Source organism: Mya arenaria, chromosome 5 (assembly GCF_026914265.1).
Source record: "Mya arenaria isolate MELC-2E11 chromosome 5, ASM2691426v1".
In the NCBI taxonomy this organism is placed as follows: domain Eukaryota; kingdom Metazoa; phylum Mollusca; class Bivalvia; order Myida; family Myidae; genus Mya; species Mya arenaria.
This window is the reverse complement of record NC_069126.1, coordinates 15519619-15535251: the sequence shown is the minus strand read 5'-3', so window position 1 is coordinate 15535251 and position 15633 is coordinate 15519619. Positions and strand designations below refer to the sequence as shown.

Below are 15633 nucleotides of genomic sequence, written 5' to 3'. Positions count from 1 at the left end.
AATGCTCTTCTAATGTTTTGTTTTTCAGTCAAACAAGGGGCATATCTCGAGTATTAAAATCCTGTGTTACGGGCCTTGTTATACTTTGGCAACATACGAACCACAATGGTTTCTGAGTTATTGTCAAGGTTTTAAAATGCTAAATAAAGACACTTAAAGGCTATGACATAACTAAAAGTTGCCTAGCATTATTGTCTTTTTTTAAAAAAAGAAAGAAACTCATATTCTCTTTGTTAGATATGTATTTGTCGCAATGCAATATGCAATATCATTTACAAATGATAAGAAATACTAAACTATATCTACACAAGCATACAATAAATGTTTCTTTTTATATAACATGGAATTCTCAGAAACAGAAATGACACAATGTACTTCCTCTTGGGGTCTCAAACACACATGAGCAAATGAATATTATCATCTACAATAATGTATATCTAATATATTAAAATATAACTATATGCAAAATTGTCATATTACAGAAAAATGTGATAAATTAATTGATTTAAACTATGTCGTTATAAGGGGTGAATAAATGTATAAATTCACTTCTTCTGACTTCACTGTCTATTACAATGCATTGCCCTCATTAAGAAACATGCAAATACATGTGCTACAAAAAATGAAAATGAATTTCTTTATCAAGAATCCTTTACAAGAAATATGCTTCAGTGAAAGTTCAAAACACTGGTTATCTGCTTTGTTGGATGATTAAGCAAGTTGTCTAAAGGCTGTCTCCAAAATAGCTGGTTTTCCCCAAACATTGGGTTGTCCCAGAAAGAGTTGATTGTCCTTCAATATACCTGGGTATTCGAAGAAAATTGGGCTGGCCCCAAAAATAGCGGGTTGTCCCTAAACAAAGTACCCACTGTACCTATGTCCCCCCAGAAGGGTATAATTGATAAAAAAGTTAACTTTGTAAAAAAGATCATTCTTAATACTCATTTTAATTTTTTTTTCATACACTGATATTGGACGACCCTCATTAAATGAAATCAGCATATAAAAGAGGAAATAAACTGCCATGTTAAACTTCCAGTATGGTAAATAATAATGCGTTCATTTAACATTGATGACTACCACTATATAATACTATGAATGTATATATCTACAATATAATAATAAAAGTGTGTTATCTGACTAATATTACTCCACAATGTTAAAACAAATCTTTAAAATATCTATAACATAACATAACATCTAAAACTATAAATAAGCAACAATATACTAATACTATATATAATTATGATATTTACATTGTAACAGAATTGACAAATAAACATACAACAATACATATCACAGAATTGCTATTGAAATTAAGCACAAGAAATGAATGATATCACTTACATGTGTGAAAAATAAATAACATAAAAGGAAACATAAAAAAGTAAACATATTCCATCACTTGCCATGGTGGTTAAAGGGGTTTAAAATGATAGATTTCTACACCAAAAAAAAAATAAAGAGTTTTAAACATGTTTTTTTATGTAATTCTATTTTAGATAACATGTTTATAACCATATGCATTTTTTTAAACATTTTTTTTATTATTTTCATTCTATAGTGAATGCTCATTTTCAAAAACCTTACTTTTTTCCAAATAGGCAAGTTTCTTACTTTGGCACTATAAGTAGAAGAAAATAAACACATTTGTTTAAATACATGATGAGCAAAACCCCAGGTACTAAAATTAGTATTTAGTATAACAAAATGTCATTAAAAATGAAAACATGCCTAATAAAAAAGTCATTTCTTAACACTAAAATGATCAAGCTATCATAGGATGTACCACAATAGTCATATTTATTCATAGGATAAATTTTGCATAGGTCTGTGCCCTTTGAAGTCTGTAAAACATGAATGGTTTAGATTATAAATGCTGATATTTACAAAATTCGATTTTTGACATAAAAGCATTTTTGTACAACACAGAGGGAGGAGTCATTAAATCAATATTTTTCCTAAATTGCATATTATGTTATCTCAAGTTATAAACTTACATACCATAACAGTATTTCCTTTATAAGAAAAGAAATTAAGCAACAATTACTTCTCTTTACTACTGGTATTATAACAATATTTTACCAAAATGTAAAGTTAATAAAAACTTGCTGATATGTTAACACTTTCTGATTCACATCATCAGGGTAAACAATTCTTAACAACAATCTACAACTATCACAGCCATAATCACATATTCAAATAAAACATATCATCTACAGTTAGCTTCTGTCCATATCTGTCTAATTTTGTCAACATGCTTCATATCTTATTCTAACAAATCCAGTCTGTCTTCAATGAGCTTTCTGAGTAAGTACACTGTCCATATTCTGCCGTATTTTGTCAGCATTTTTCCTCTCCTGTATGTGACGCTGTTCGAGTGTTCGTATGTCTATAACATCCATGTTTTGAGTAGACCCCTGTGGGGTGGACATTTTTGACATGTTTACCCGCCCCTTAGGGCTTCCTGGTCCCAACTGGGCAGCAACTTCATAGGAGTTGTACTGGTTTGGGCGAGGTTTAACTGTGGGCTTGGGAATGTTCTTTTTTGCATAATCCAGAGCCTAAAATGATAAAAAAAATTAATGATACAATAAGATTATTGTGTTAGATAAAACATAAATCTCTACTCCTTAAAATAATGAGAAAAACACAATAATAATTGATAGTAAAAACAAGTGGAATTATGACTTTCTATAAAAGCAAGTTTTGGTAGAGATTGGATCATAACAGCTCCCCTGGCTGCTTTGGGAATTTGGACAGAGGCTTCATGCTTCACTCAAAGCTTTTGTGTAACCTAACCTCTATAGTACGAATTAGAGCTGTTACAGGAGTGACAAATACCCCGGACTGCTTAGACCGAGTTATGGTTCTTGTACACTACACTTCCTCTCATTATGTTCTGTCTACGTATGAATCGACTGACTAAACACAGGGAGACTCCAATATACCCCCTTCAAACTTCGTTTGTCGGGGGTATAACTATAACATCTGGGAAAGGTCCACTTACTGTCTGTCTCTTTACACCCTGCTCCCCGTGCCTCTCTGGCTGCTTGGGGAACTTGGTTGGAGGCTTCTTGCTTAGCTCCATTCGATTCTTCTCCATCACCATCCTAGCATACTCAAACTGCTTGTGACGTTTCTCCATCTGTATTGGATAGAGTGACTGTCAATCATCTTTAATCAACAGTTAAGCATTGTAAGCTTATACAATAACCAAACAGATTTCATTGTAGACAATATTGGATAAGAATTATTGCTTTCCCATGATAGTACTTTATGCTAGTATGACTATGTATGTGTTAAGGTTGTTATTGCACTATATTCTAGAATGACTATGTATCAAGGTCATTATTGTCCTTTATCCTTGAATGACTATGTGTCAAGGTCAAGGTCGTTATTGCACTTTATCATTGTATGACTCAGTGTCAAGGTCATTATTGCACTTCATCCTTGTATGACTCTTTGTCAAGGTCATTATTTCACTTCATCCTTGAATGTGTCAAGGTTTTATCATAAAGATTTTGCACTACATTGCACCAAAGGCACCAGCAAATGAAGGCTATGACAATAACTCAACTTTCTTCTACAAAAAAAATTTCTACTGAAAATGTTTCGGCATGGTTTGGAAAATTTGTTTTTAATACTATAATGTGCAATTCATTTCCATTGTACCTTATCTTTGTAGGACTCTGTATCCAGATCTGGTCCAAGTGTGCCCCTGTTGAGCCTGACCTCCCTCTGCATCTTCTTATAGTCATTCATATTGTAGACCTTGTACCAGGGGTGGTCTGACGGATCCTTTGACTTCATTTTGTGGTAAAGGGATGCATATCCCTCTTCAAGGGATTTCTGTAAAGAGAGAAAGACCTTGTTTCTGAGATTACACCAGTTTTTTTACACCATGTTTATATGACCTATTTAGGGGTAAAATTGGGCCCTATTCCCATAGCTTAAAATAGGCATGATAATGGTTAATTTCCCAAAGGGAGGAATATTTTCAGCCGGGGTTCAAGGGGCAGTATGTCTTCTGGGGGTCCAGGGCAAGTGCAAATCCCCTCTGAAGCTCCTGGGACGCTTTTCATTAACAGTTGCATCACATATATAGCCTCCCATTGTCACAAGTTGCTAAGTTAGTATTAGATTTCTCTTATTGTGTTCAATACATGTATATGCAAGTTGCAACGCTTAATGAAAGCGCCATTTGGTTTTAAGGGATTGGAGAGGGCCCATAACACTGAGGATCTACCACCTAGATGTCAATTTGATCCTTTAACTTATTAGTCAGTGCAACACTGAAAATACTTTCATTTGCGAACTGCTCACCTTTTTGTATAATTTGATGTTAACAGGCCTTCCAGCAGCCACTAACAAAAAGTAGAAAAAAAAGTAGGAGGTTTTCTGACACAGAAAAGAAGAAAATAGCAGGAATATTTTTAACAAAAAAGTAGGAAAAGTAGGAATATTTTTGGTTAAATATGTAATTATTAATAGCTATTAACTTACCTAGAGGAAATGTTTTTAATGCAAAATCATAACATTTTATATGCCATATTGAATATTTTAGTGAATGATGCTTGGTCGGTTTCTGTTGCTGAACTGTGTGGGTGAAAAGATGATGCACGTCAAAGTGGAACATGTTGCCACACCTTTCAACAACAGAAACCAGCCAGTTTGACATCTTTAGTTCATATTCTGCAAGTAAAACTAGCACAAACATCAAACTTTAATATTTTTGCGGACTTTATTTTCAAAAAAGTAGGAATAGTAGGAGTTTTTTAGAATAAAGTAGGAAAAAGTAGGAAGCTGTTAAAAAAGTAGGAAAAAGTAGGAACGCTGGAAGGCCTGTGTTTATGTAGCAGGGATGATGTGAAGGGGTAATTTAATGTGTTTTTTTTTATGTAAAATTGCATTGATGCTGTAGGTACACGTATAAACCAGGGATGATTTGTTAACGGGTAATTTAAAATGTCTTCATTTTTTGTTAAATGTCAAAACCATTTTATAAAACTAAAGGTGATGATACAGACAAAATAACCGACTATTGCTTCTATATGGTTGCATGTTAAAAAAGTACAGCTGACTTCCAGAAACTATTTAGTTTTTACGCTCGGTCATGTTTCCAAAATTGGAATTGCCAGACATATTTTTATTAATAATTTATGTAATAATTTAGGAAGCCTCAGATGAAAATAACTGCCAAGTTTCATTGGAACCACTTTAAAAGCAATCAGTATTTTTGCAAAGTTGGTCAAAATTTAATTATAAGGTATAACTTAAATCCCTTTTTTAAGTAATATCTTGCAGAATAATGTTATTAAATGTTATTTATAACCCAAAATAAATGCTCCCATCTAATGAGATTTTAAATTCAATTTTCTCTACTAGAAATTAGTGATCCCTGAAAATAGTGTTGATGTTAAAGGACAATTAGGCTTTATAATATAATACTGTAGTTTGAATATCCAACAAAATCATAATACTGTAAATGTCCTCTTAAACACACTTGGCATTTGTTTTTCGAAAACATCATTTTGTGAGTTAAATAAGAACCATTTATTTCGCTAAATTCTAGATCAGTTCTGTATAGAGTCAAAAATATAAAATACTGAGATCGCTTGTCACAATTACCCATCACCGAGACAGTGGGCGGAGTCTTAAGCCTGTTAATAACCAATCAGCAACCAGTAAATGTTGCACTGTAGTCTGTGTCTGTACAGCCCTTTCAAATGGTCCACATATCACATGGCTTCAATACTTTCAGCAAGTTTCAGAATAATCCACTACTATGGATTTAAATAAAACACAAGTTAAATCTTTATGCCATTCTTAAGAAGAAAATAAGTCTAGGTATTGTGATAGCGTGATATAGTGTATAATATAAATAGCAATAGACCTAACAATTGTGTGGGTAGCCGTCTTTTTCCTCAAAAAAACAACAACTGCCGAGTATTGACGTTCACTGTGCGGTCCTCTTGTTTGTTACATACTGTACCAGATCTTTTAATAAACTGTTTGTTTTTCTTAACCGAAAGTAATTATGTTGCAAAGTTCATGACAAAACATAGAAACGCATCAATAAATAAAATTTATTTTTTATTTAAAAAGATTGATGGCAAAATCACTTTTGAAAAGTTGTCATCTTTTGTCTGCTTGACAACAACAACAAATTGACAATGAATCCAGTGACCTATCTATTAATTATCACATGACCATCATTTTATCCTCTCATAGGGTATACTGTATGTAAGTCACAAGCCTTGCTGTGCAGTTGCTGTATAACAGAACCTATGGGATTAATTCATTGTAAAAAAATTGCTTTTTGTTTGTTTTGAGTTAACCTAACATTCTTGTTCATGTTGGAAAATATACCCAAAAAAAAGAACTCCAACAGTTTATTTGTACAACTATGGTAATGAGCTTTTGTCAGACTAAATAAAAAAAAATTATTCGATGAATGATATTTATTTTGCTCCTTTTAACTGATTGTTTTTCAGACATCCTATAATCTCCTAACTTGCCACAGATCTAACTAGAGCTGTCACAGGAGTGACGAATACCCCCAAATGCCGCCTGGACACAGGAATGGCAAACCATTCCTTTGAAAAGAGGCCATAACTCCAAGGTTACTGCACACTGCATCTTCTTTTATCATGCATGTATTGTTTGTCCGGAAACCGTTTTTCTATTTTCGTAACAGTGCACAAAAACCTTTACTCCACTGGCCACATTTTCAATCACAAGCATTGTCTTCACAGAGGCTGCCTATACAGTAAGTTTCATCACAATATCTCATGCCCAATTAAAGTTATGAAGCAGAAACCATTTTTCTATTTTTAGTAACAGTGACCTTGACCTTGGCCCCACCAGCCCCAATATCGAACTTGACCTGTATCTTCTGATGTTACACCTGTGTACCAAAAAATGATCAAATCTGTCAAGCCTTTCATGAGTTATCGTCCGGAAACCATTTTTCTATTTTTAGTAACAGTGACCTTGACCCCACCAGCCCCAATATCGAACTTGATCTGTATCTTCTGATGTTACACCTGTGTACCAAAAATTGTTCAAATCCGTTTAGCCTTTCATGAGTTATCGTCCAGAAACCGTTTTTCTTTTTTTAGTAACAGTGACCTTGACCTTGGCCCCACCAGCCCCAATATCGAACTTGACCTGTATCTTCTGATGTTACACCTGTGTACCAAAAATTGTTCAAATCCGTTTAGCCTTTCATGAGTTATTGTCCGGAAACCGGTTTTTTATTTTTAGTGACAGTGACCTTGGCCCCACCAGCCCCAATATCAAACTTGACCTGTATCTTCTGATGTCACACCTGTGTACCAAAATTTTTTCAAATCTGTCAAGCCTTTCATGAGTTATCGTCCGGAAACCGTTTTTCTATTTTTAGTAACAGTGACCTTGACCCCACCAGCCCCAATATCGAACTTGACCTGTATCTTCTGATGTTACACCGGTGTACCAAAATTTTTTCAAATCTGTCAAGCCTTTCATGAGTTATCGTCCGGAAACCGTTTTTCTATTTTTATTAACAGTGACCTTGACTTTGGCCCCACCAGCCCCAATATCGAACTTGACCTGTATCTTCTGATGTTACACCTGTGTACCAAAAATCTGTCTAGCCTTTCATGAGTTATCGTCCGGAAACCATGAAAACTGACAGACCGACCGACCGACAGACCGACCGACAAGCTCACTCCTATATACCCCTCAAACTTCGTTTGTGGGGGTATAATTAAGTCTCCATATTTAGCTCCCAGCAAAATACTGAATAATAAATAAAAAGGATACTTGTAAAAGATAACAGTTCAATGCTCCAGCTTAAAGCCTAAATAGCAGGGCAGTCAATGCCCTGCTGCCCTTTTCCAGCACCCTGCTACCTTTTCACTTATAATGCCCCCTGTGCCCTTGTTTCACAGAGCTGCCTTTGATGATTACGAACTATATTTGATATCTATTGGACATATTTCAAGTCAGTTTTCAGAAATAAGTATTAAAATAATAAATATGCACAATATTGACACTTGAGTAAAGATAACAGCTTAAGTACTCCTACACTCTTAATGTGCCCTATTAACACTCATTCATTCATGATTGTACATAAAAAGTGCCCTTTCTGACCGAACACCCTGCACTTTTCAAATCCTGGCTTGTGCACTGTAACTTGCTCCACAATTATATATTGCCAATCAATGTAGTCTTTCGACTGGCTTACAGATAAAGCAATGCATTATACAAAACCCAATCTAATGCTGCAATATGAATTTCTGTGGCTGGAAAAATCTTATCAGGGGCTTAAAAGAAATTCCAGGTCAATAGATGTAATTATAAAGCCTTTACTGGCTTGTACTTTTCTGGCTGTAACAGTACAAAATTGTTAATATGCCTACAGATTATTCCTCCGGTCTAGAGCACAGATCTATTTTAAATAAAATAATGATATTGCATACACTAACACATTCTAGGAAATAACCACAGCGACCATATTTCAGGTGTACGGTTGCCTGGTGCTTGCCGTGCAGATGCCCTGAGTCTCTTATGAATTACAATTCACTTTTGCAGGCCCTCAAAAACTGCCTTGGTATTTGCCAAAAAAATAATGCTGCCATGCTTCATAAATCATCACTGCAAAGGTCGTACGGTAGTCATAGATTTTCTGTCTCCACAAACTCAAAATACGCAGTGGACCAACGGAATGCTTTGGCGGCCCTATAATTTTTTATAATTTTTTCACCCGGACTCATACTTGTCAAAGTTTGTGAGTCAAGGGGACTGTTTTGCTCTCATACAACCCTTTGTGAATGCCATACAGTATATGTAACCAATGGAATGCTTTGGTTGCCCTATAATTGCTATTGGGCGTAGATATTTTAGATCCCATGGCCACAGTGCAACAAATAAGACTGAGGCATTAATCAGAATATTTTTTTTTTAACCTCGACTCACAGTTTTCAAAGTTTGCGAGTCCGACACTACCTTGTGTTAAAAAGACAAACTACTATATAGATGGGGAAGAATAAACAGGTAAACAATTATGATTGTTTTGATTTATAACCATTAGTGGGAGGAAATATTTACTGACTAATGTTAATATTTATCCAATAATCGATATTAACCTATCAAATTTAAAAAGTGGAAACTAGCCAAAATCTAACCTAGGGACATCTTATCAAAGTTTAAGCAATGGGCTGCAGACTACTAATTTTTTATGGAAGTCAGTGAATGACTTCTTAATTTGCAGACTTCTACATCCTAAAATCTTGGTATTACCATGTCTGTATTTGACTCCTCCTCATCTTTGAAGCTCACTGATCCGGGCTGGTATCGTTTGGAGTACCCGGAGGGGTCAACAAGTGCTAGCTCCTCCTGGCTTAGGTGAGCATTGTTGTAACCACCACCATCGCCGTTGTACCCGTTGTTGTACTGACCTTGGTCCTGGGATGGGAAAAAATAAATATGAATATAAAAAGTAATAAACAATTTAAAGCTCTTGATATTTTTTGAAGGTATTGTGTTGTATAACTAGATTTATATTTTGGATGTTTAATGCTTCTCTGAGCCCCATGCAGGCAGCAACGTTGTCCCTGAGTATAAATTTCATTTGATAAGGTAGACATTGTTGTTTATTGCAGGCAAACCTGAATGTTCTAGTTGTTATTGACTAATCAGTTTACAAAGAATGAAAACAACTTAATTCAAAGGAAAAAAAAAATGAAAAAAAAAATGAAATATTGGGTGTTGGTTAATTATCAAATTATTTTAATGGGGTAGTATATATAGTTCAAATACATTTAAGTTGTGAAAATAGTTTTAGCACATGACATCAATTTAAAAAAGCTCTTTATATAATTGATCAAGGAAATAACACAAATTACACTAGATTTGAAGTTCATTATTGACAGACTTAAAACCAATCATAGTAATAAAAATACATTATAAATACATTAACAAGGTAATTTAAGAGGTTCTCAAAAATTATGGCACTTAAAGTTCCGTACTTAACACACATTTTAGCAAAAACATGAGATAAAAATGCATTTATCACTAAACAACAAAGAAGAAACACATTTTATAATACATAATGGAATGTATCTGAATTCCTAACCTTTGAGAGAGGTCTAGATCATTATAGCAATAAACAAGATAAGTATAAGAAGAAAATTAGTATGAAATGAGAAACTCACTGTGAACGCTGTGTGACAATTATTTTAAGTTTTTAAACAATAAAGAGAACTTATTATTTCCCTATACATTACATAAATAAAGCTGTTTAACCCATATTTTTATCTTTAAATATAAAATTCATTCTCTCATAGCAACACTTACAATATGATCAAAATCAAGCCAGTAATGCCTGCCATGATACATTTACAGTTCATATGAATACTTAGTATTAGTACCAAGAAATGTACTTCAAGTCTGTCAGCCTCCAGTACACTACATCTGACATTATTCCTTTTCTGTACTCAAGTGAACTAATTAGTCCAATTTTAATGAGGCATGTTTACCAAGCTAATAACTATTCCAGTGTCCCAGAAAAAATAAAGCTGATGTCTTTTGCTTCACCAGCATAGATAGGACAGAAATCTAAATAAAAACTGACAGCTGATTTTTTTACCAGCATATTAACATTCAAACTCTTGACAAGTTCACAAATGTCTAATGATGTTCTATTGTTTGCCAGTGAACTTAGCATTTCAAGATTTTGAGGGCAAAATTAAGGATGCTATAAAAAAGGAAGCACTTGCTGTGTAGAATCCTTTCATAATTAATTTTTTAGCTAAAGCCCTAGTAGAAAAGCAGTGAAAGTGACAGAAAAAGTCTGTATATATTCAACAAATAACAATAAGTTTTACCATTGAAATAAAGTACACAATTAACTACCTTTTTGAATTTTGCCTCTCTATACTTAGTCTTAAAGGCCTAGTTTAAGCCTTCTATAAGTGACCCCCCCCCCCCCCAAATCGGTGTATAGTACACAACCTCTGTGTATTGATCTTAATCTATATAATTTCCTGGTGCCTTTTTATCAGATCTCCAATCTGAGTATCCTGCTGTGCAGTTTTGGAGGTTTCATTAGTTATAATATTGGACCCTAAATGGCCCTACGCCAATAAACCAATATACAGGAAATTGGCTCCTACTGTGACACTAGTGCAATTAGCAGAAGATGCACAGCAGAGGATTATCAGGCAACATTCCTTTAACTAGGCCTTTAAAATCAGACAAAAAACATTAAGGCTTTTTATGACATGTATGTTGTATTTAGCAAGGCAGATGCAAACATACAAGTTAAATACATCAAAGGGGCTGTACTCTGTATGATGAAATAGCGAAAAAAAATAAAAAATGTTGAAAACTGATATAAACTTGGTAGCGATGTGTACAACGGATTGAAACTTACTAACTGAAGTACCACATAGTTTACAATTAATTTATTTTTTCCATTTTTTTGTATTAGTTTACAATTAATTTATTTTTTCCATTTTTTTGTATTTTTCCATTACAAAAGATTACTAGGTATGTCTACCTAGTTGAATTCATTCCTTATGCGTGATTGGCTAGTCGATGTTATCACGTGATATTACCTGTTATCACGTGATATTACCAAGTTGGGCATATAGCTTAAAAATTCCAACTGTTTAGCATAAGCCTTCGTAGCACAGTGGATACTACACTGGACTGCAGTTTGGGCGACACCGGTTCGAACCCGGTCTCCGACTCAATTTTTTTTTTACATTTTGGTAGTTTTTTTACAATTATGATATCAAAGAGTACAACACTTTATTAAATAATTGTCCAGAGATTCGTTACAGAAAAAACTTTTTTTGGTGCCAATCTGGTGTACAGTCCCTTTAATTCCTGCTGTGTGATTAATTTATCCACAAGAAAAGTGATTTATCCTGATTTTTATCAGAGTTTGATAGCGAATTTTTTAAGGTGTTTGAATCTGCTTTGAAAAAAATAACAATCTCCTCTAAATATATATACGTCAATTTAATTTCAGAAGATTAAATTATGAGAATGCCACTCAAAAATCCAAGAAATTTACATGGTGCCAAGTTGCCTCGATTTAAATATTCATATTGATCTGTTAAATAAATGGAAAAGAGGTAATGCAGCCCTGGAAACAATGGGCTCTTGTCCTTTGAAAGCAAACATCAATAAGGATGCATTGATCACCAAGCAGTCACTGTCACACTGCACTCACCATCGTTAATGCTGTTTATAGATGCAGTCAGTAACACTATAATCTTTGAGAGGAAGCACTCATAAGAAAGATCTCATAATTAATTTCTACTGCAGTAGTTTTAGCTTTCTTAATTTCATAAGAACCTGAATGCTTCATTTATATCAAACATGAAACATTTTGTATTTGATATCATAATCTGATATCCCTGTCGAGAATTAGATGAACTAATTCATGAACTCCCACTTAGTTCATGAACTCGATTTGTCCAAATTGTCATTCATGAACTAAGATCATGAAGTTCATGTTATTCTCAACAGTGTCATTTCATAATGATTAAATAATTGTTTATCATTGATAATTTAAAATTTATATATAAGGTATATTGGTTATATATATGGTTTCTTGTCAATATTAATAAAGCTTTTTAAAGCTTTTTAAGATTGATTAAAAATATTGTGACAGACATCTTATTTATTTATTCTAGATTCATATAATGATTTGAAAAGAAACTTAATTTCAACAGCAATTTGAGTGCAACTTGTATCATAATTAATCTTTCATTTTTCACATAAGCATTAATTTTGTAATTATATTCAATTTCAGCATATTCATATGATATTGCTTCTACTTGTTAAATGTTATTGTGAACAGAAAATATGAATTGAAGTGAATAGGCCAACTTAAAGGGACTTTAATAGACACCAGATGATACAACTGCATGAAAAAAAGAAAATTGTCAAAAACTAAAATAAAATTGACATCGTTGTGTACATTTAGCTTTGAATCTTCTTTACTGATGTAAATTCACTTCGCTTATGACACATAGATCACATAGTTTTTCGGTTATTTTTCCAAATTGAAATTTACTCTTGGGTTGTCTACCTCGTAAATCCCTGTCAACTTAAAATACTTAAAAATAACGTCTGTATATTTATCTGTACTCATAAACAAATATGATTTAAACTTGGAAACCATTATGCATTTTAACAGGGAAACACAGTTGAGACAGCAACATGATTGTTGCATTTATTATTCTATTAAACCATGTAAAGTCATGTATTATCAGCCTCCTCTCCTAGTTCACATTGACAGATCTAGGCTTGGTTTGAGAAAATACTGTATTTGCCAAATTTTGGACCATCTGGTGTCTAGTTCCTTTAAGGCTAAAATAATGTCTGCATCAAATGAAATAGATGAAACCATATTTTCTGATTTCTTTCAGTCTTAATGTTTTGATTTGCAGCCATATTTTCATTAAGATCCATTTATGTTATCAAGTGCAGATGTGAAAGGCAGTGTCATACTTAATTACAAAATAAATCTGTTTGGATTTCGATATGTCAGGAATTGAAAGAAAGGAATGTGTTTTATGATTACACTTTATTGACCACGACATTATAGATATGTCTGTGAGAATTAATACAGTCATTACAAATGTAGCTTCATAATTCCTTTCACAATGTGGGGAGAATCAAAAAAATTCTATAGGGGGCCTGCCAATGTTAAGCTTTTTGTGGAAGACTTCTACCATTCGACCCATACTCAAGACAACACTTTTAAAAATTTCAGACTCAGAGAAGCAAAATATCAAACAAAGGCACCACGGTGCAATGCATACATTATTGACAATCTGTCCTCAATCTATAAAGGGGTATAACTCATTGTTAACGGGAGATTGTGTACCAATAAACTTTTATGTTAATTAACTTTTGGTAAGGTGGCATTAGGCGAACCACAGAAAATTTATATAACATTATGTATAAATATTAAGACAATAACAATTTTTTATTCACCAAACAATTGTAACCGCGGACCCCCAAGATCCAGGGGTATACTGGAGATAGACGGGGAAATGGGCATATTTTTACCTTCCTGGTGGCCCGCAGTGCCTAGTGAATGTGGTGGTTTTGTCTTCACGCCAAAAATAGCAGGGAATGGGCCTACAGTGCCTGGGGTGCAGGGGCATTTGGCGGGGATTTTACCAGTAGTTTGTCGCCGCAGGGCGGGGATTTTACCCAGGCTTGAACGGACCGAATGTCAAAGTCCCCGCTATTCTTCAGACCTGAGGGGGCCGTGGTTACAATTGACTAGTACATTTAACCTTCACCTTTCTTTTAGAAACCAAAATCATGCCATGTCATTTGACCTTAAAGTTTAATATTCCAAATCAGTCAATGTTCGACTCTCAAATATTGAGACAGTCACAGCTAACATAATAATCTTTCAGAACATAAAATCTTAAAAGTGCTGTCCATAATTGTATACAAAATGAAAATGTTATTATAAAAAACATCGTCAGTGATGATACAGTAATATTTGTTCTCCATAAATCAATGTACCATTGATAATTTGCACGAACACTGGTCAAAATAGGGCATTAAAAACCATGCCAAGATATCATTTTTATAAGTAGACTCAATTAATAAGTTATAACATTAATTTTATAATCAATTAATGATCAGTGCAATGTTATCCTAAGGCTCAATACAAATTTATACAATAAGATAATAGTAATCAATACCTTAAGACAATAGTATTTAACTATTTGTAAACGTAAATTAATACATATCATAACCCTGGGGGATCAGAGATACAATTCCGTAGTTGGCCGACTTGCAAATTTTCTCATGCCCTTTATGACAAATTGATAGCTTTGTTTATACTTATTCTTGTAGCTCTATTGCAGAGACAGTTATTAACTGAAATACATAATGTTTTTTTCTTTTTCCTGTCTAGAAACAGTGGTTTTTGACTGAAATCAGGATCGAGCTATTTTAGGTTAAGCCCCATTTATAATTCCCCAAAAAGAGTACTTTTTACAAAAGTTAAGTAGCAACAAAAATCTAATTCCATTTCCCATTCACAAAAAGGTCAGAGAAAACCAAGGAACACAAGACCAGAAACAAGTACCCAGTGTCCCATTCTGGGTGGTCAAAATACATGCAATGACCGTCACTGGTGGGGCTTGAATCAACTTCCCTTATAAAAGCTAAAATGAGTGTCACTGACACCTCGACTAAGGGCCTATCGAGACATTGCCCTCAATCACATATAAAGCTGGTTTTGTAACTGACCGCATTATTTCCACAATTAAAACACAGACAGGTAAAATTAGTCTCAGAAAATACAGCTGCATTCTAGAAAATACTCATTAAAAATAATAATTTTAATTCTTTCACCTTTTTCAAAGAGAAGCAATTTTCTTTAAATGTTGCAATTAAGGAGTATTATTATATAGATACCAAATTATTATCCTATTCTGACACTTTTAAAGAACTGCACACACTTTCCTCTGATGTGAGCAATTCGAAATTATTTTTTATAATAATAAAAATTAGTACATTAATGTGATTTTAAGAGACTATGCCAGTGAAAATCAGCGGTATTCCACTGGAATACCAGTGGTATTGTAACCAATGGTA

General features: G+C 33.7%; 1 protein-coding gene across 6 annotated transcripts in view; it reads right to left on the bottom strand.

Annotated features, from left to right (window-relative positions):
* Positions 1–230: 230 nt before the first annotated feature.
* Positions 231–15633, bottom strand: part of LOC128234745 (uncharacterized) — a 32882-nt gene continuing 17479 nt past the window's right edge. For all 6 annotated transcript variants that reach the window (XM_052949205.1, XM_052949203.1, XM_052949204.1 and 3 more), the window contains 4 exons: positions 9289–9453; positions 3676–3852; positions 3011–3148; positions 231–2564 (listed from right to left, as the gene is read on the bottom strand). In XM_052949205.1, the coding sequence (XP_052805165.1) occupies positions 2295–2564; positions 3011–3148; positions 3676–3852; positions 9289–9453 (750 nt within the window). In that variant the 3' untranslated portion in view covers positions 231–2294. The remainder of the gene's footprint in view (positions 2565–3010; positions 3149–3675; positions 3853–9288; positions 9454–15633) is intronic.